The sequence below is a fragment of the Thunnus maccoyii genome, chromosome 4 (assembly GCF_910596095.1).
Source record: "Thunnus maccoyii chromosome 4, fThuMac1.1, whole genome shotgun sequence".
Lineage (NCBI taxonomy): Eukaryota > Metazoa > Chordata > Actinopteri > Scombriformes > Scombridae > Thunnus > Thunnus maccoyii.
Genome location: NC_056536.1, coordinates 3,253,612 through 3,276,006, shown reverse-complemented (window position 1 = coordinate 3,276,006; position 22,395 = coordinate 3,253,612). Strand labels below are relative to the sequence as shown.

At 39.9% G+C, this 22,395-nt stretch overlaps 2 protein-coding genes across 5 annotated transcripts; one reads left to right on the top strand and one right to left on the bottom strand.

Annotated features, from left to right (window-relative positions):
* Positions 1-1,093: 1,093 nt before the first annotated feature.
* LOC121895051 (troponin C, skeletal muscle) lies at positions 1,094-21,499 on the bottom strand. Of its 4 annotated transcripts, XM_042407869.1 has the most exons (8): positions 21,414-21,499; positions 16,567-16,643; positions 16,286-16,426; positions 5,526-5,580; positions 5,052-5,195; positions 4,356-4,470; positions 3,308-3,444; positions 1,094-2,144 (listed from the first exon to the last, which is right to left on the bottom strand). In XM_042407869.1, exons 2-8 carry the CDS (start codon positions 16,618-16,620, stop codon positions 2,113-2,115), a joined length of 678 nt encoding a protein of 225 aa, XP_042263803.1. In that variant the 5' UTR covers positions 16,621-16,643; positions 21,414-21,499; the 3' UTR covers positions 1,094-2,112. The 4 variants fall into 4 exon arrangements, with proteins under 4 accessions (XP_042263803.1, XP_042263800.1, XP_042263801.1 ...); XM_042407866.1 differs by lacking the exon at positions 21,414-21,499 and having other exon boundaries at positions 16,567-16,858; XM_042407867.1 differs by lacking the exons at positions 16,286-16,426; positions 21,414-21,499 and having other exon boundaries at positions 16,567-16,858.
* On the top strand, positions 21,202-22,377 carry LOC121895261 (olfactory receptor 14A16). The gene has a single exon (XM_042408260.1). The coding sequence runs from the start codon at positions 21,202-21,204 to the stop codon at positions 22,375-22,377; it is 1,176 nt and encodes a 391-aa protein (XP_042264194.1).
* The last annotated feature ends 18 nt before the right edge of the window (positions 22,378-22,395 follow it).

The following is a 22,395-nucleotide window of genomic DNA, read 5'->3' as shown; positions in this document are numbered from 1 at the left end:
GGTTGAGACACACTTTAAACGGGACAGCCAGGTCCCGCCCCCTGGCTCTCACAGGCCTCCAGATTTAGTATCCTGAACTTTTAGGGTTCTGGGGCCAAGGCAAGCCAATCACACTTTGGAGGGGAAAGCTCTTGTTTCTTGAAGTTGCAGAGCTGAGAATGTAAAAGACGTAAAGCCGGGGTTTTGGGCACTTTTGTGATGTAGGTCAAGGTACAAACAAATCTACATGAAAAGAGTGAAGATGGAAAAGGAATAATGCAAAGATGCAGAGAGTATTTTAATGTGTCTGTCACCTGGTGTGTTAAAACTGAGATTATCATAGGTAGGATGTGAGCAAGAACTGTGACATACTATAAAATAATTCATACTGAAAAACAGAATACACTTAAGTCAAAAGAACACATCAGACCACTCAGCCCTCAGATGTGATCTCCTAAAATAATTCCTAAAAAGAAACAAACTGAAACTATAGATCTTGCAGCTCATCACTGCACACTATTTAGACCTTGTAAACATAAGGAGGGGTAGCCACAGATTTTAAAGTAGGTTACGGGTTTTGTGATGATGGTGTTTCAATCTGAGTGTGAAACTCAAAACCAGGAGAAAAATGCTGCAGGACTGGCCCCCATCTCACCCAACCATTAGACCCCCACCCTCTGTCTCCTCCCCTTTAGCTGTGCCCTGAATAGCAGGCAGATTTCAGGCTGAGTGGCACAGGCACGACGCCGGTGCCACGTCGCCTGATAAACACAACCTGGTGCTCCTTATATGGCAGGCGGTTCCTGGAGGGAGGGCCTGAGAGGTGAGAGAAAGGGACAGGAGGGGCGTGATGCCGAGGAGAGAACAGCCATGAAGAAATGGGAAGGATGTTGTTTTCTTTAAAAGTGGTGGGGGGCTGCAGGCTATACTCAGAGGGAAACCTGCGTTTTCCAACGAGAGAGGGAGAGTTAGCTCATCTGCTCCGACTGCATGTCTCGGGCCTGGCGACAATTTGCTCGGCTTCACTTCTCACACTGGAGCTGAGCCACTGGGGGGCATTGATTTCTGTGCTGGGAGACCGCTGCCTGAAGATCAGTGACAGAGTTATGACAGACTTAGGTAGAGAAGAAATTGGAAAAGATCAATTTAAACCAGATAATTGAACATTTCTTCTTCAGATATGAGAGGTTTCTATTGTTGAACATGAAAGAGATTTTGGTATTAGGCATCATGTACAGTACTAGTCAAAAGTTTAGACACACTGTTTCATTCAAGGGAATGGGAAAGTGTCTCCAAACTTTTGACTGGTACTGTACGAATGCAAGTAGAGGTGTTTCTGAAGTCCAGTGATGAGGCAATTTGAAGTTGAGATCTGGAATAGTGAGATAAGACCAATTGTAGTTAAACAAATGTGTGTGTGTGTGTGTGTGTGTGTAAAAGGTGGTTACACACAGCGGCTCTTAAGTATACATGCATGTGATTGCGTGTCGTTGTGTGTGATGACTCAATGTGTGGCTGTGCATGTGTGTTTATGTGTGTGTGTGTTTCTAAAAAAAAATTGTAATGCCAGGCAGATATTGGTCATCTAGAAGTCCCGCAAAGGCCATCGACAGGTAAAAACAGAAGAGCAAAAGAGACAGGAATCAGAGTAGATAAGACATGTCAGGCATGCAAGGCAGAATAATTTGCAAAGATGAACAGTGAGTGGAAGAAGAAAGTTGATTTATTTAGAAATCACAGAACAGGGTGGAGTAGAGATCCAGTTTGGAGGAGTAGGAGGAGGAGGAGGGTGGGGGTAAAGCTAGTAGGTGGTGTAACGTTTCTTGAGAACCAGCAGCTGCCAAGGGACAGCTGGGTGGCCGATGTAAGGAGGCGGCTGGGGGAAAGTGCCTTCGTCTTAAAAGGTTTGAACGGATATTTATAGATATCCTCACCATATGAGAAGGGGAAGGGGGGTAAGGGTAAAGGCATTCTTCAACTTCTATCCATTTTAACATCTCAAAAAGTACATCATATTCATAATTGTAAGGGATTTATAGCAGATTTCCATCACCCTTATATATATTTTTTCTCTCTCTGAACTCTGCGAGGAAGTCAGAGGAAGGGTCACCAAGGAATGTAGAGCTGGTCTCATTACTGGACGTTCTCCATCATCTTCAGAAACTCTGGAACGAGAAAGAGAGAGCAACAGCCGATCAACCAACCCACCACCGATCCATTAGAGTGACTGATGAATGATTCAACAGATCAATGAATTAGTCAATCAGTGTATAGAAACTCTTTATGTGAGATTACTGAGTTCAAGTCACGTCGAGACACTTGACAAGATGTGACTGCGATGCATAATCTCTCAAGTTTTTATTCCAGTCACTAGAATCATCAACTTATTTCAACTAAAATTTTAAATATATCATTGTCTGCTCTCTGTATGTGCTAATAGATTCATCCACAGGTTTCAATGCCTCATATGTTTTTATATACATAAAGACCTTACCCATGTGTACAGATTTGTGACAGTATAAACTAATTTAGCGAGGATACAATCATTCAACCTTTTAATAACACAAGGTTTAGGTCGCACTTGAATGGTGTGGAGATTGAGATTAGATGAGTTTACCCGCCACTCCATGCCTTATTGAAACTACAGGCATGTTGTATTTACATTAACCAAAAATCATTTTCATTCACAGGGACAAAAGAGCCTGTAAATGAAAGGAGTAATTTGAAATTTTGGGATATAAGTTTATTTGCTTTCTTGCAGAGAGTTCAATGAGAAGATTGATACCACTCTCAGATATCAGAGTGGTATTCATTTTCTCATCTAACTGTCGGCGAGAAAACTAATAAGTGTATTTTAAACACTGTAAAGGAGTTCAATGCGGACCGTGCATCTAAGGATCAAATTAGAGATGCATTTTACACTTCTGCTCAATATAAAGCTGACACCACCTTTCCTCATAAAAAATAGTTATATATATATATATATATATATATATATATATATACACACACACACACACACATATATATGTATGTATGTATGTATGTATGTATGTATGTATGTATGTATATATGTATATGTATATATATGTATAACGCCTTAGATTACAACCATTACATTGCTGATTACAACCAGCAATGTACAGCATAATTATTCCCAATTTACAGTGTCATTTTTAAAAAGTGTTCAAAAAATATTATATTCCTTCGGCTGTAATTGGGCTGTACAAGTGAAGATGTATGTTCTTCTCTCCCTCTGACAAATATAATAAACTTTGAAAAATGCTGCATGGACCACAGGAATGAGGCTCATGTGGCTTAATCTTACCATCAAAATCAATCTTTCCATCTTTGTTTGTGTCAGATTCCCCAAACATCTCATCAATATCTTCTTCTACGACTGGTTCTCCAGTGAGATGGAGTATGTCTCCGAACTCCTCTCTGTCGATGAAACCGTCTCCATTCCTGTGAATAAAAAGCATCATCAAAGTCACAGAGTGGAAACTAATCACTGCTGTCTTACATCACCACACTGACACTCATTGCTGTTCATTAAAAAGTCAGCTTTATTTTTAGAGTTCAGGCCAATTTTCATCATCAATACTTATTCTAGCCACCAAACTGTGGCTTGAGTCATAATTAAAGGCAGACCAATACTGGATTATGAGGCCAATACTGAAAGCAATACTAAGGGTTGAAAAATCCAGTAACATTATATTGGCAGGTATACATTTTAGCCATACTAGTGGCATAGATATAAGGATAGCAATGTCGATTGGTCCGCCACTTAGGACAGACTGAAATACTATTGGATGGACTGCTATGAAATTTAATACAGATATCTATGGCAACCCGAGGATATAATGTATTCTTTTGGTGAAATGTTTTACTATGGATCCATATACATATATATTTACATATGGATATGGATTTTACAGTTAAAAATTAACTTCTCAGAAAACGCATGCTATCTGGTGGACAAACAATGGAATGGCAACACAGTTTCTAAATGACCTCAATCATATATTTGGCTTTTCTGTATCTTAATTTTTTGTTAATTATAAGCCAGCGTACATGGCAATATGATCTATCTGTAATAAGGGGCTACTGATCAATATCCAGTAAGTCAAACTGATGAATGTCCAGTAAGTCCAATATTCACTATCCTTTTAGCTCTGTTTTGGTTTTTGCCAATTCCTGAGGGAAATATCTGGCTCTTTAGCTGCTAAATGTTCATCAACTAGTTGGTTAATTTGTCTGTGTGCCCTTTTGTGCTTGACAGGGAGTGAACAGTTAGCCTGCTGCTGCTGGAGGAGAGAATGCTGAGAGTGCTGAAACAGTTGTATTTGGCTTTGTGTTAGTATTGGGTGTCATACTTGTCAAAAATACGGAAGCATTCTGAAAGCTCTTCTTCACTCTTTCCGGCCTGGTCCTCCTTTAACTGTTGCACCATCATGACCAAGAACTCCTCGAAGTCAATGGTACCGCTGCCTGAGTAGAGGAGAGGGGAATAAATGAGTGCAGGGTTCGAAAAACCCATTATTAATATATGAGAGTCACAACAGAACACAATCTCCTCTTGACCCGAATCCATACTACATACTATACATCACAAGCTAAACGTGATGGTGTACTACATTAGCAGTTAGTCACTGCCAATTAAACTTCACAAATAGACAGCACAATGTTTTTTTCCTGACATTAAATACTTAATTTTTTTTATTTTCCAAGATTTTACTGGAGTTGTTTCACCACCACACACGATGTATTTCAATGTTCCAGCTGTGAGAACATCCTCCATTTCCTTAGTGCATTGTATTAGTGTGTGCATCAACAGGACATTCAAAAATAGCACTCAAACCAGACAGTATAGCCCACTGTCTACTTTGAGTATACATAATTTATAATTTCATAATTCTGTATAATTTTGCCTCTTATGCACTGAGAACAGGGACAGGGAACACAATGTTTTTTCATAAAGCTCGATCTCATCAATCATCCGTGTGGTCTATGCATTTAGATGTAAGATCCTTTGTCCCTTTTCTATTTGTTTGATCACACAGTGATCTCACCATCCTCATCAACCTCCTCAATGATGGCATCCAACTCCTCTCTTGACGGGTTTTGTCCCAGCATCCTCATCACGGTGCCCAACTCCTTGGTGCTGATGTCACCGCCACCGTCGGTGTCGAACATGTCGAAGGCGGCCTTGAATTCTGGACGAGAGAAGGACATTGTTTGAAAATTCAGACAAGGTGAAAATGATTTATAGACTTTGTGCTTGAATTTAACATTTTGGAAGGTTACAACAAAGCTGAATGACTTATTTACTGCATTCTGAAGAGAGTGGTAATATGTGATTCGTGACTTAGACAATACCGGAGGCCCCAGGGAACAAAAATCAGTTTCCAAACCATTTCCAGCTCATTTTAGAACCATTCATTTATCATCAGAATCATTACAAACAACAAGATATTCAGCAGAAAATCAGTGGAGGAACCTCATCAAGTGTAATGCACTGAATGACGCATACAGCACAGACTGACCTGCAATCATCTCCTCAGTCAGGAAGGAGCGGGCATCACTTTGGGCGTCAGTGGGCTTAAGAGAAGTGGATAAAATAAAGGGAGGAAGGGGCAGTGGTGGATGAATGAAAGGAGAGGGAGACAGAGGGACAGGAGTTATCATTCATGTCCGCCATATTCACCATTTGCTGCTGCATGATGAGGACACTGAACATGTTCAGAACCAGAACAGGATATAAGGAGTGATTATAGTAGAGTCAACAAGGTTAACAGTATCTTCAGCAACTCTCTACAGAACCACTAAGCTGTCAAAACATTTGTCTTTTTTATGTATTGAAATCTATCAGCCCCCTGTAGTCTGACAACCTGTCCTTCTGCTCAGCTTTATAAAAGTGTCACAATAAGCTGGTGGTTTCCAGCAGAAATGCAACATTTCACTGCAAATCATACACCACAGATTACTGGTGAGCACTATTCAAGACATACAGTGGTGTCCTAGATTTTAAATGTGTTTTACTGCCTTGCAAGCAGCCACTGGTTTACATTCACTGCATGAATCACCAGATGCAAATTGAAGTTTAGGTAATCCATTACAGTTAAACATCATATCTGTTTTTAAGTTGCATTACACAGTTCGTAACATTATTTTATCATTGTATTATTGTGCATGGATTGCCTATTTCAAGGAAGTTTCTAGTTTTAACAAATTTATTTTCATACTGCGTAAAATGAATGGAAATCAACACTTGCCTAAAAGGTAAGAAAAAAACGTGAAATCTAAAATCTTACAGCAGACTTCGGAAAATTGTTAGTTTTAATGCTAAGTATGTCTGAATTGCAGTAAAAACACACTAAAACGTGTTTTTGTGCATTTTAGTTGACACACATTGGTATGATCCATCAGTGGTATGCTCTGGTCACTCTACCTCCTTATAGTTAAGCCCTGTTGCTCTGTTGAGCCAGATGAAACCAAAACAGAAACCTAAAGCCAGAGATAGAATTATCATTGACAAAATGACAGCCAAGAACTGGAAATAGTCTTATGTCAGGTAAGACGTCATGTTTAATCCCCTGTCAGCTGGCTGCAGCTGTTAATGATGGCTCTTAAAGGGGAACAACACTCAATGTGAGACATATTATTCACAGATTTAGGACTGTTAAGTCAATATTTTTGGACTGCAACATTGTGAGATAGTGGTGAGTATTTGCTTGGTTTTAGTCTCTGTTGTTCCAGTCTGAAGCAACAAAGTTTATTCCCTGACACTCGCTCAAATTTGTTCTCCCAGTCCTGCCATCTTTTCAGTTTGTTCTTGTGTCCGGACTTTAAGCCTGATGACTGAAAGTCATGCATCCAATAGCAAACCATCTTGAAAATGCTGGCTCCTTTTTCATTTTCTTTACAATGCCTTCAAGTTCAGTTTTCAAAAAAAAAAGGAAAGACACAACAAATGAACAAATAAACAAACACCACTAGTGCTTGTCCCAAACATTGTTTCAGTTTTCTAACAGGTTTGTTGAGCAAAAATAACAAAGAATACTTAAATTGATGTTCTATAGATCCCTGTTCCTCAGTAGTTCAGTAGGACAGCAAATTATTTTCATTTCCCCTCTCTCCCTGTTTGCTTGACAAGTACGTATTAATCTTGACATATGGAAGGTCACACAAACCCACAGGGGTTAGTCATCCGTTCACTGTAAAGCTATTTTTAAGGTGAGAGTTGACAGAGGATTTGAGAGAGATTTTGTCAAGGTGAATGTACTAAGTTAGGACACTCAGAAAAAATGGCATGTCCTCTCACTTTACTCAGCTGTGTTCTTTCTATCTTTAGCATCGCTCCCTACAATCCAAATATCAATCGTATTGAGTTAAATGACAATATGATGGAACACAAAAGCAGAGTAAAATCACATCCGTCTGTCAACAAACAGCAAAGAGGAGTTGCAGAAGTTGAACATGTAAACAAGTTTTCAACGACAGGTTATCAGTCAGGAGAGTTAATTTTCCTGTCTAAAGCAAGCGTCATAAAAAAGTATAAACAATCAAAGCACTGTATGTGCCCCAAATCAATTCTATTTTCAGGAATTCCAAGAGATAGAACACCACTTGTAGACATCCAGCTGATAATCCAGCTGTGCTGCAGGTGAAGACTTGCTGGGTCACTGTGGATGAGCAGAAGAAGTTTCTTTTCGCTTCAGATAATAATCTCCATCCTCTGTCATCATGCTTTCCCAGTTCAAAGCAGAAAGTGAAAAAAACACCCAAATCCTTAAAGATTCACTTAAACTAAATTTCCTTCTCCTTGTGGTTTCCCTTTAACCTCCATCTCAATTTTCGGTTTCTTACCATGGTGGCTGGCTGTGCTGCACAACGAACACCAGTAAAAACGACACACGGCTGAGAAAGAAACTCTCTCTTCTACACAGTTCAGGTAGCACTGTGGCTTCACCCCCCTCCATAAGTACCCTCTCATCCCACTACACTTTTACTGAAAATGATCAGGATAGGGCAAGAGGCCCCCTCCTCAGACAAGAGGCAGCCAATCAAATCCAACTTTAGTTTGTGCCCTCTGACAAACTCCTGATGGACATCCCCTTGTGTGGCGCACTCTCAAATCCGCCATATTTAGATAACAGACAAGCCCAGTGACATTTATTTAAAAAAAAAGAAAACACAGTGCAGGCATTGGGCAGCTGGAGGTTATTTTGGCAGAGGATCAACTGGGCATCTCAGTGGACACTTGATTTCACATACACTATAAGAACCAGGATGCATGCACACTAACACACATCACATGGACAAACACGCACACAAAGATTAACACGTCCCTGCATGCACAAATTCTCTACCCCTTTCGCAATGTCCATTAACCCATCTATCCGCCTGTCTCCCTGTCCTCACAGCCTCTGACTTGGCCTTGCACTTGTGACATCTGTAATTTAAGAGGCGTGCAAATGGACTTTTGATCTCACACAGCTGTACCTCATCTTTAACCATCTTAGCTATTGGTTTCTCACTGCCTCACCAAGTAAACAATCCATATTACATAGCCACAAGCATGATTATGCAACCCATAATTAGTACATCAATCAATCACAAGGCTTAATCATATTGCACAAAGTGCATGTTTTTAATGGCAAATTAAAAACTCTTGATATACTGCAGCAAAACTCTCACCACTGCCAATCTTTAGTCGTCTAACATGGAGGGGAAGATGAGTCTTCAGCCATGGTAGCAGCTCTGTGAGTCTGTACTTAGCTAAATGCTAACGTTAGCATGCTAAGATGGTCACAAATGACAATGCTAATATGCTGATATTTAACAGGTATTTGTTAATGATCACCATCTTCATTTAGTTTGGTGAATTTGCTAATTAGCATGACACAGAAAGTACAGCTGAGTCTGATGGGATAGTCATTAGTTTAGCAGGTATTTGGTCATAAACCAAAGTATTGGACAAACAGAAATTTTGACATGAGATGGTGCTAGATGAAAAGTTAAAGGATCACCAAAGCCATTGGGATTCATCCTCTGGGGACCATGAATGTACAAAATGTCATCCATCAAATAAACATAGCACAAAAAGTAAGGAAATTTGTGTTTGGTAGATTATTTCTTTGTTGTAACAATGCTTCTTGGCAATAAATCTTATACCGTTGGAAAGCCTGTTTATTTCCCTTTTAAATGGTGTGGGTTGCACCCATGAAAAATATGCCAAATCTTCTCTGACAATGCCAAACAGCTTATTCTGCCATTGACTCTTGTTTGGTGTTTGGTGGATTGGATGATTGAAGTTTGAAGAAACAAGACATATTGGCAATTTAACAATTTATTCGTTTAACAAATAGGAGCCTCAGTAGTGTGTGGGAGAACCATACACAGCCACAACAGCCTGGCACCTCCTCCTCATGCTGGTCACCAGCCTGGTCACACACTCGGTTTGTGGGGTTTATCAGAGACTACCTCCAGAATTTGGGAGTGGAGAGGATGGAATGGCCTGCCAGCAGTCCTGACCTCAACCCCATTGAACACTTGTAGGATCAGCTTGGGCGTGCTGTTTGTGCCAGAGTGACCAACACAACCACATTGGCTGACTTATGACAAATGCTGATTCCATCCCACAGCAGTGTGTGACCAGGCTGGTGACCAGCATGAGGAGGAGGTGGCAGGCTGTTGTGGCTGTGTATGGTTCTTCCACATGCTACTGAGGCTCCTGTTTGTTAAATGAATAAATTGTTAAGTTGCCAATAAGTCCTGTTTCTTCTCATCTAATCCACCAAACACCAAACAAGAGTCAATGGCAGAATAAGCTGTTTGGCATTGGCAGAGAAGATTTGGCATATTTTTCATGGGTGCAACCCACATACTCAGCTCTGCTGCTCATCCCACAAATGCATGGTCCTTACAAATGTGGCACCATTTAAAAGGGAAATAAACAGGCTTTCCAACGGTGTAAGATTTATTGCCAAGAAGCATTGTTACAACAAAGAAATAATCTACCAAACACAAATTTCCTTACTTTTTATGCTATGTTTAGTTGTTGAAATATTTCAGTCTGGACCAAAGTGGTGAACATACAGACAATATCAATATGAACAAAGAATGAAGAGTTTTATTTGTCAGATAGGTGCAGTCACATATCAACATAGAAACTATCAAATGTACTTCAAGGGTTAGTTTCCACTTCAGACCACCAGGTCAGCTGATGGAAACAGATGAGTCTCTGCTGATCTTGGTCTACACTCTGGAATTTTAAGAAGCAAAGCTCTGCAGTGTGTCAGTTCTTTCACTGGAAATCTATTTATGCCTGTCTCATTGGCTTAGAAACAAGAGCAACTGTCGTTGCTCATCATTTCTGTCTTCTTATCTTCAGATCAAAAATTGCATAACTTGAACACAAGTTACGCAATTAGTAAGAAGCAATACTCATTATTGAAAGGCAACAGAAAAAAGAAAACACTTGGAGCTGCTTTCAGAAGACATTACAGATTGAGGCTTTTCCAGCGCTAGGAGAAAAAAAATGAAGAGAGACAGTAAGAGGACTTGTGCCAGATGCCCTGAGTCTGGGTGGCTCATTGTCTTGTGGAGAAATTAGGCCATTCAGTCATTCAGTGCTTTATAGATAAGAAGAAAGTGTCTTACTGTTAACACAACAGTGATTGAATTGTATTGCCATCTCAGTGTATCAAATGTTCTCATGACCATGACTTAATGTTATCTTAAAATAGCACATTTTAAGATAACAATAAGTAATGTTTAGCTGTCTTAACAATTAAACATTTATCAAAATAGTTGACCTAAGGCCACACTCCACCTATCTTCCAAAAGATGGCTGAGGCAGAGGGGTTTCACCTTACAAGATTGCACAGTGTTAGGTTGAGTAGTAGGCTCATATTATTAAGCTCACATTCAACTTTTCTTCTTTCTTTTTGTCTGGCTGGTGGTGGTTGGGGCTTATAAATTAACTCAAAGGCCCAGGTGTATGAAGTGTTCATGTGTAGCAGCACTGGAGTGTCAACTTTTGTCTGCTTGTTGTTTGCTAAGAAAAGTCAAGCTGACTGCCTCCAGATTTTTTTTTCTTTTTGGACCAAACACAAACAACAAAACCTGAACAAGAACGTCTTTGACAAACACCATTTGGACTGGCTGCTTGTGGGTTCTCTGCTTGAGCTAGCCAGTTCCAAGTTAATCAGGAACAACTCATGAAGAAAGTGGTGAGTATGATCAATTCACAGATATTTATGAACTAAACATTATCTAATTGTAACCCCTGGGTAAATTCCGTGAGTAAAATGGGCATAACAGTAGAAACCTTATAGTTGCTACAATATTAGGCCCTGTCATTTTAGGATGATAACCTATTCATAGTTTGTTTAAGAGACTCCTGACAGACCTAACAAAAGGCCACCTGCCAGCACAGTGAGAAAAGAAAGCCGCGACACATGGGGCCACCTACTTTAAGAAATCAGGGTCTTTTGGAGATCGGTGGACCCCAGCCTGCACTGCTGCCTTTCTGGAGATAATTTACTCACTCATGTTATGATGAACCAGGAGAACCCACTGACACACTACTTGTCGTTGTGTGCTGAGGGATGAAAATGTACCTCACCAGTGATGCAGGAGATCTTCCTATAACTTGGCGGTACAGTGTTCCAGGTGCAGTGAAAGGGGGACTAGCAGTAAGAAACTGACAGGTCAGCCCATCATGTCTCATGATGATAGAGTACTGTCTGATAGGGACATCCAGACATTTTGAAGGGGGAGGGTGTAACCCCTGGGTAAATTCCCAGAGTAAAAATGGGTATAGCAGTAGAAATCCTATAGTTGCTACAATATTAGGCTCTGTCATTTTAGGATCATAACCTTTTAATAATTTGTTTATAATGTATATCTCTCAACATGAGGTATGACCAACTATTCTGGTTATTTTTAGAGTGTTTTTCTGCCACTGATTAGTCCGTATAGAGAAACATCACGTTTCTAAAATTTTGATTGGTTAATGGGTGGGACTATCACGCAGAGCAGGTCGGGGTGAAAAAGAAAATGGGAGTGTGCGCTCCTCCGACACAGCAGTCAGTGTGTGTTCTACTAAGTAGCGACTAGCTACAACAGTTAGTTAAGTAGTAGTAGTAGCCTAACTCATTTGTAAGGAGTTTATTATATGGCTAAGAGTTTTTGCCGATGGTACTGTGTCTAATCTTAACCCCATAGGCTGCTCCTTCTGCTTAGCTATTAGTTAGCATGCACGCTAATGTGATGTATGGACTCTGAAGCCCGTTCTCAGGAACAGTACATTAGTACTGCTTTAAGTTGACACACACACACACACACACACGCACACGCACACACACTGCACCCAAGCTATGCTCAGGCCTGCAATGGGGGTTGTTTTATTTATGTTATTGCCGGCTTTTGTGGGGGGTTTTTTGTGGGCTCACAACAGTAACTTGCAGTTGTTGTTTTTTCATCCAGTCTGTTTTATTTAGAGTCAACAGTGGTAATAGCTGTTGGATATTTCATATTAGCTTAAAATTACAGGTTATTTTCTGCACAGTTAAAACTGCTAGATACCATAAATATTGTGGTGCAGAGATGTTATAAGTCTACAATCAGTCAGGTTTAAAGGGTATTTTGCCTGTCATTTCATTTCCATTACCTGGATAGAAAAAGGGCTGTATTTTTATATATATATATATATATATATATATATATATATATATATATATATATATATATATATATATATATATATATATATAGTTAGGTTAACTCAATTGATGCCCTAAGAGAACACCAAATGTGCTTTTGTTTTATTTTATTTCATTTTCAGTAAATAAATAATTTAGTTACCTATAAATTTCCTCTTTGCCAGTTCAATAAATAGGAACATTTAGAAGCTGAGGTTTTACAGTGAAAATAATTACAATTACACAGTCACACTATCATACTTAAATTTCAACTGTTCAACAGAACCATTGAAAGGGTGATACAAGTGATTAGTATTAGACTACACTCTATGGTATTAGGGTGTGGTTTAGGTTAAAGAACCCAGGGCACTGTATCTCACGGTAGTTAATACTGGAAAAAGCGCTACATAATGATTCAATAATATGGTATCTCCCAGTCTGTTCTCTCTTTATTTAGTCCTCAATTATGGGTTGTTCTGGAAGTATTTATTAAATATTATTATCAAATATTAGGTCGTTCCTCATTCCTTCCTTAATAACTATGCACAGTTTTTTGTACCATATTGTAAAGTGTTACCAGTTAAAGGATGCTGCTGGAAACATGAATGTCTGAACTTAATTTCGGGGCAATCCATCAATAATTGTTGAGGTATTTCAATCTAGACACACCACATTGATATTCCTAGGGACATGATAAAGCTTCAAATGTCATTTTTCATCACTGTGGGCACTTTCTTTGTATTGGGTTGATGGCAAGAATATCTCAAAACCTGGGCTCAAAAAATGTGATTACGCCTTGATACTGTGTCCATGGCTTCACTCATATATATACAGTACCAGTGAAAAGTTTGGACACACTTTCTCATTCAAGGGAATGGGTAGGTGTGTCCAAACTTTTGACTGGACTATAAAAGTAAAATAAAGTAACAACATTACTTTTGAGCAACATCATTAGAAGTTTTCTTCAAATGCACACATGATGTGTCAGCATCAAGATCAGGGCAGAACTGGTGAGAAAATGCTCACCAACTTAGGTTTATATTGCTCGCTCCTCTTGTGCTGACTACACTAATTTTCCTCCTCTCTTGCTGGGATGGGGCTTGTATGGGGCAAACATTTGCCTGCACAGTAGCTTGTTTAGAGAATTATCTTACTTTTGGATGATTCCTTGCCCGTTGGAGGCTGCCATAAACTCTTGTGGTGAAAGAATGGTTAATTACTGCTCATCTGGTGAGATCTCCTGCCAGAGTAAATCATGTAAACATACATATCACAACCTGCTGTTCACAAGTAATAGAGAACATTGAGATGTATTCAGCTGGCACCAACACTTTGTGATGAATGGGAGCTCACTGGTGATATAATGCAGTGGGGTCTGCAGGGGATTGGAGTGATTTGCTGGAGCTGGATTGGGGTTGTGATATGTGATCATGACTTAATTCAGTCATTTCTACATGTATTTTATTTTTGGTTTCTCCTCTTCTGACCCATGGATTCATTGTGGATGTCATGGAGAGTAGCAGGAATGAATCCAAATGCAGGCCACTACAGGCAAGGCTGAAGATTAACTTCTTTATTCAGGCAGTGCAGGCAGAGTTAAAGTGAACAATACTGAACTGAGCAGAACAAACTGAACAGAACAGAGGATCCAAAAAAACTGAACTGAAAACCACGACTAAAATAGAAACTGAACTAATCAAACAACAAGGAACAGGTGGAAAGACACAAGGGCAGGCTGGGAGCTGATTAGCTGGGGAAGACACAGGGAGCAGGGCAGGGCTGATGAGACTGATACGGGGCAGGTGTGAAGGGAAGGGCAGGCTGGGCAAAGACACTGAGAGCAGGGCAGGGCTAATGAGCTTGATGCAGGGCAGGTGAGGAGGGGAAAACAGGCTGGGGAGGAGTGCAGGAACACAGAAGGAAAACACAGAGCAAACAGAAAACCAAAAACCCAGAAAAAACAATATAATCATGCACAAACCTCTTAATATATAAATAATAAAAAAAAACATAAATCAAACTGTCTCAGGATTACATAACCTTAAAGTGCACAAGTCATATTGAGCAAACATTTGAGCAATAAACTTAAGCACACAACAGTGTAAGCTAAATAATCATGCAAGACAGTCCTTTAAAGATACAACCCAAATCATATGAACGAGCAAAACCATATGATCAAAAGGACTGGCCAACAGAAGTGTAATAAAGGAAACAAATAGAACAATAACACAAAGGGTCCAAAAACCATGTGACCATGTCAATGGATTTTATGTGACTGTGATCTATTCATTAGAATATAAATAGTATTTAGGAGTTAGGGCACTTGGAGTTACAGTTATTCTGAATGTGTAGTATACTGTGAGTAGTATGTATGTGTGTGTGTGTTTGCATGTATCTATACGAGTGGCATGGTTTTGTGTATTAGGTATGTACATCTTTATATGTAACACGTGGTACATATACTGTATTTTTAGCCATGCTACCGGCATGGCTATGTCGGTTGATTGGTCAGTACACCACTTTGGTCCAGACTGAAATATACCAACAGCTATTGGATGGATTCCCATCAAATGTAGTACAGACATGGTGGAAGAACCCTGATGACTTTGGTGATCATCTGAATTTTCCTCTTGCACAACCAGCAGGTCAAACTAGTTTGTAGTTTTGAGTGAAATATATCAACAACTATTGAAATTTGATACACACATTCATGTTCCCTTCAGGGTGAATGGAAATTATGATTGTGATCCCTTATCTTTGCATATAGTACCATCAGCGAGGCTAAATTTCAATTTGTGCAATTGGTTCATGAGCAAATACTTGCTAAGTTAATAACATCAGCCTCAGTCGCACTTTGTGTTTAGTTCTAATTAGCAAATATTAAGAAGCTAACAAGCTAAGATAAGATGGTGAACACGGTTAACTTTATACCTGCTTAGCATCAGCATATTAGCATTGTCATTGTGAGCATGTTTGCATATAGTAATCTTAGCATTTGACTAAGTACAATGTCACAGAGCTGCTAGTGTGGCTGAAGACTTTTAGTCTTTTGGTGGTGTTTAAATACGCAAGAAATGACCTATGTTTTCTTTTTTTGTGCTTTTTGGCTCAGGTGTTTTTGTCTTGATGGAGTAATACATCATCCATACATCATCATCTTGAATGTCTTTGACTATATCTAGAGCAGAGGGCTGTTGTGTAATTCAAGAGATTAAATGCATTTATTAACAGTACTGTGGAACAATCATTTGAGCAGGAATACCCTTTCTCCATTAATTTCAGTTTGGCCACCTGCTCTCACAAAACCCAAAACCACTTTAGGATTAAATTAAACTCCAGTCAGGGTGAGAATGTGAGCAGTGTGCTTCACTGCTCTCAGGTATTAGCAGGTTTAGATCAATTCCCCTTCTTCCAATACGTGGTCTCCCAGTCAACCTGTCCATTTCCCCCTGCTCCCTTCTCTTTCTTTTGTCCCATTATACCCATCACACTCTACACTTCTTTCCTATAGACAACACTCCTTCTTTATCCCCCTCCCTCTGATCTCCATGTTTTGATCTTCACCGTCTCCTCTTTCCATCATAACCTCCTCTCACCCTTCTCAGGCGTCGCCCCTGCCTTCCCCAAGGGCCACAGGGCGAGTTCAGCTTCCAAATGATGTCACCGCCTTCACTGGGTGCCTGACTGACAGCACCAGCTGATGTTATACACAGGAGAAGATTTTCCACACAGCACTCCTTCATTCAGCAGGTGGAAGACAAAGATGTGGAAAGGTGAGACGAGGTTGGTTTGCAGAGATGGAAAAAAAGACAGAGGGAGGAAATCACTTGTCTTCTTTTTAAAATATTTTTTTTCTTTTTCTCATTCTTCCTGTTACCTTCTCTGTCCACCTTCTTCTCCCTCCACTTCTCCTCCTTCTATTCTTGGACATTCCCCCGGGGGAGCAGCTGAAACCTGTAGACAAACACACCCTATATAAGGCTGGAGGTATGCCATCACTCCTCCCCCACCAGCACTCTATCCCTCCATTCTGGAACCCTCTTGATCCCTCATTTGCTTCTCTTATATCTCTCATATTCTCTTATCTGCCCTTCTTCTGTCCCTTTCCTCACTGTTCCTCTTGGTTGCCCCCTCTCTTCTATGCGTCTTCAACACCCATTATACTCCTCAATGACCTGCTCCCCTAATGCAGTGATGTATAGGGGTAAACACAAAAATATGAACACTTTTACAAACAAAAATAAAAAAAATAAAAAATTAATCAGGCCTGCAGTTCTTAATTTGTGTTGAGACTATGTCAGACCCATGATTAATTTTGAGGCTGTTGTGTGTAGTATTGTTAGTAAAATGCATCATATTGTTATTTGACTCTGTTATTTTGTCCACATAACGGTGGACAGAACAAAAAGACAACTGCAAAGTCATTTAATCATTTCCATATTTTGTTTTATTTAATTTTCACCTTTTATATTGATGACATTTGTGACAACAGGCATTGGTTTGACAGTCAAGGGCAGAAGCTTTTGGACTGTGAGGCACCCCTGCCACCACAGGGGGGCACCAGAGAGTGGGGTTATGGGGCCACTACTAAAATAACACCCAAATCACTGACCAAACTGTCAGTGATTGAGTTACATTGTGGGTAATGTGGGTACCAGGTTTTGACAAGAAGGAGGAATATGCAGAATCAAAATGACGATCGATCTAAATACTTTTACTTTTACTATTATTTCTCCCATTATGGCTGATTATAAACCAAATTATCAATCAAATTGATGCATGTATATGGCTAGTCTTCAGCTTATATTATGAAGATAAACCTCTATTCAAGATATACAGTGCATCATAAGGGACATCAGAATTATAATGTAATTTTGTATGGCCAAAGTTGTTGCACTATCTTTATTGGCACAATGCACAGTTTTAAACATAAATGTTAACATTTGATGTATTGCACCAGAATTAGCTTAAAACTAATTTTCATCTGCAGTCCCTTACAATTAAAACATATTAGCTTTTTACTTACTGAGTGAGTGCACACAAAGTCACATAATGGAGGAGGGGCCAAACCATTTAACATTTTATAAACTAGGCACAAATTTGAGAATAATCTAAAATTCTCAAAGCTCAGTAAATTGTATTTCTCCAATACCCTACTTGGCTTTTTGTCAAGAGATTTTAGAGTTTGTTTGTATAAGGACTCAAGAGGTTTTATGGCTGTTTCTCCAGTCTGCCCCAACACGTGATGCAATAAGACATATGGGAAAGAATCATAGCATGCAAAAATATCAATCATAGCATGCAACAACATCCCATTCATCCAAATTAAGCAAATTAGCATTTATTATACAGCATTTAATCAGACACAAGCCCCTGGGCCTCGTGCTTCTCTTGCTAAAAGATCTCTGAAGTGTTGCCCACATGATGTCTTGATGTTTGATGTTTTTTAAGCTGCGTTTTGAGGCAGTCAAGTGTGTTAAGAGGGATTTGCTCCCAAATACTTGAAACTAAAGCTCTACAGTGACATCAGCAATGGCATTTTAAATTGTCATGAAGGAAAAAAGTGTGAGAATAAGGCCTGAGAGAAAAACATATCCTGGATAAGCCTTTAAACTGAATACAATAAAACTTGGATCAAAAGAGACAGTTTATTGAACACTTGATCAATATTCGTTTTACTCTGCGTTGGCCTTTTCTACATCTGTATTTGTCCTGAAACAAACTGTGAGACTACTGTGGGTGAAACCACATCATTTATTCTCATTACACAAAAACAAACAAATGACAAATATGGAAAGAAATACATCAATCTGTAGCATTGCTTTCACATACCAGGTTTGTTTGTATTTAGCATTGTTTTGTTATAGCTACATCTGCATTTCTGGTTTAATCAAGACAGGACGTAAATTCAATAAGTGAACTTAAATACTCGTCTGAGTTTCTTGAGTTATACATTTACAACACTTTTAAATCTCTTCTTAAAACATACTTTTATCAGAAAGTTTTTCCTGATTTTTTTGTTTTTATTGACTGCACTTTTGCTGGCAACACTGCTATTGGTCTAATTTTTTTTTATTTACTCATTAACCAAAATGAGTCAGAAATTGTTTTTATGATGCACTTGTTTTGAAATTGCATGAAGCACTTTGTAACGTGGGATTAGAAAAGTGCTCTTTAAATAAAGATTATAATAATAATTATTATTATTATTACTATTATAATTCTTCCTCTTCTTCTTCTTCTTATTACATTAGCTTGTTGTGTTACTTACCATACCCACTATACTTTTCAAAATGGGGAGCTACTCAACCACTTCCTGCTCTCGATGACATCACCAGTGATGTCATGGGTTAGACAAAGTATAGGGGGAATAAATAAACAATATTAACCACCACAAATAGCATTGTTGTTTACCTGTTATAGGTGGGGAAGACTTAAACACCCTTGCAAGAAATACGGTTCTTCTTCGATAGATTGGAGGGTCTATTTACAGGGAGAGTTGTTAGTTTGGGGGAAAGCAGAACAGAAGGAGGATGTGTAGAGTTTTCCTGAGTTAAGCCAGTTAAGATAAGTTTGATTTGTTTGTTTTCATTTATTGGAGGTACTGTTTTTTTGGTTACACTGGTTGGAATAAATCAGTTTTTTTTGGTCATTCAACAAGCCTTCCTTGATGCTCTTGCTAAGCTTCCTCAAATAAACTTGCTATCTTTTAGATATGTTGTCATAAAAAGTGTAAAAAACATGGTGAATGAGGCTCATTCATACATTCAAACATTGTTAAATGTTGAACTAGACTCTATACAAAATAGGGCTGTATAATGTTTTCAGAAAGTTCAGAGATGTGCTGGTTACCAACCAGGGTAAGTACAACAGAAAAATAGCTTTTCAGAGGTTTGTATGATGTACATGTACAGGAAGAATTTGTGCTGTAGTGTTAACTCCATTAAAATTAAGCTTTTATTCAAAATTGAATCAAAATATTTTGAATGTATCTTATCTTATCTAAATCAAGATTAACAACATATTTGTATGTCCTTCATTGAAGTATGGATTCCCTACATCACATTATATCTCGCTAGAAGTCAAAGATCTTTAGTTGAATCGTTGAGAACAAAAAATATATATATTCTGCAGGAGGTCAACACAATAAATTAAATCATATATTCATCCCCTATTTAAAATGGAGAAACATAAATCCTGCCTCAGATCTATGAAGTAATTGTCTTCTGCTCTGCAGTTATCAGTCTCTAACACCAGGGGTCAGTCTGCCCCTTTTGGTCACTTGTCAAAGGATGATTTGCTTTGACAAGTAAGAAGCTTTTTGTTGTTGTTTTTGTTTGTTTGTTTTTTTAACTACATTTTTTTCTGTTGTGAGAGTTGAACTCTTGCTTATAGTTGACTCGGTGGTTTTGGTTTCAGTCAGAAAATTTACATTTTGGCATAAACCACATAAAAGGTTAATACAAGGCGGGGAACCCTCAAGTGTGGAGATATTTCACCAATACGTTTGAATACGTTTAATACGTAGCATATAAGCATTTCTAAAGTGACGTAGTTCAGATGACATCTATATGACTGTCTTATCAGGAGTCGCATGAGTCGGGTGGTTGGCTAGAAACTTACATGGAAGAAAGTTGGAAAAGCACCAAATCAGCAGAGAGCACTGTCGAGACCACCCGCTTCCCATCTCAACCGACAAAACCGGGCGTTTTTAACGAGACATCGGGACATTTGCAGTGGTTTCATTTTATTCTTATTTTTTATTTTAACCCAAACCATGATCTTTCCCTCACCCTAACCAAGTGATTTTTTTTTTTGCCTAAACCGAACCAGACCTTAACCACAGCATTGTCACATCATAAAACATCCTTATTCAACTGATAATTGCCAACATCGAAACGTAGAGATTCAAAGTATGAACGGAAACATTCAATGTATCCGTGGTTTGCAGAAACGTTTTGTTCTGGCGATGGGTTGAAGTGTGACATTATTGATGTTATTGATTAGCTACAGTTGGTGCCCATCATGACGAAAGTCTACAAGACGCGGATGAGAATTCTCAAATCTGGACCTAAACTTGTACATTTCTGATTAATGATGAAACTTTTTTTGGTCAAAAGAAATATGAATTAAAATCAATTATGCATTCAGATGAAATATTTTTAATCTGACTTTACAGAGAATCTGTCTGTCTCTCATAAACTCATTTCCCTCCTCATATTATGTAATGATTTTATTCTCCACAGTAACTTATGATGTTGTTCAGCAGGTGCGTAAAAGCACATTTTGGAGCGCTCCAGATGCATTATCCTGCTTCCAAATCTGCACTCAATGAAATACCTGCAGGACAATCTAGATGAATGTGTGTGTGTGTGTGTGTGTGTGTGTGTGTGTGTGTGTGTGTGTGTGTGTGTGTGTGTGTGTGTGTGTGTGTTGACCAGACCAGCGACATGCACATATATATCTGCCAAGGAAGAGGATGATTACAACAGCACAGGCTGTTCTGATCAACATGCCAACAGCAGCTGTGATGACAGCGTACAACCTCACCGGACAGTGCGACTGGGTCAGTGAGGAGACCCGAACTGAGCCGCGCGTAAGCGACGGTCTGGACGCTGCCGGCTGCCTCTTTTTATCTATACTGCCATATGGACAAGCAGCTCCAGCGCTAATATGTGTTTTTGTGTTGCTGACTCTCTTTTCGTTTCTGATTAACGGGCTTACCCTATTCGGGCTCGGACGTTCCGAGGATCTCTCCTGGGAGCCGCGCTTCGCTTTTCTTAAGAATCTAATGTTGAGCGACCTTATGCAGTCCGTCACCTTCGGTCCAGCTGTCATCCACTCACTGGTCCAACGCCGGACGATGACGTTCAGCACTTGGTGTTACGTCCAGTACTTTGTGGGGACCGCCAGTATTTTCTCCAGCCTTGTCACCATCACCTGCATGGCGCTGGAGCGCTACTTGTACGTGTGCCACGCCATCCACTACTTGGTCATCCTCACTCAAGTGCGCTTACGGCTAGTCTTGAGCCTCATTTGGGTTTACTCCATCTCCATCAGCATCGTCAACATGGTGTTGCTGCACATGGGAAGAGGAGACCAGAATGAGTATGTCACCGGGGGGCTACTATGCGAACCAGACACGGTGGAGCAGCACATGGGTTTCCCGCGTGCCTCTGCTGTCTTTCGGAAACTTGTGGGCTCCTTTACTTTACTAATGTGTCTGCTGGTCTATGCGTTCTCCTACACGAGGATGTACCAGGACGCGCGCAACGCAGTGATACCGTTCAACGCGGTCAACACCACAGCGCGCAAGACTGTGGTTTTCTACTGTGGCATGCTGTTCCTGCAGCTGCTGCCGCTGCTACTCAAAGCAACCACAGACGCGCTGTGGGAGGTCGAGGGGACCGTGGCTATGATGGCGTTACCCTCTCAATCTCAAGGCGTCCGCAAGGCGAAGCAGATCCCCTCGGTCAAGGCGGCCGTGCTCCACATGTCCCTGATGGTAATGCTTATAGTGCCACCGTGTATCAACCCGCTAGTGTACGGGCTGAGGAACGTGGAGATGAGACAGGCGCTACTCAGCCTGTTCCGGGGGTGGACGCAGAGGAGGGACGAGGGTGTGCGCCGAGTGGAGTGGATAAGAGTTGGAAACATTGTGCGTCAAAACCGCGCTCAGGCGGGGTAGGCTGAGAGCGCTGGCTAA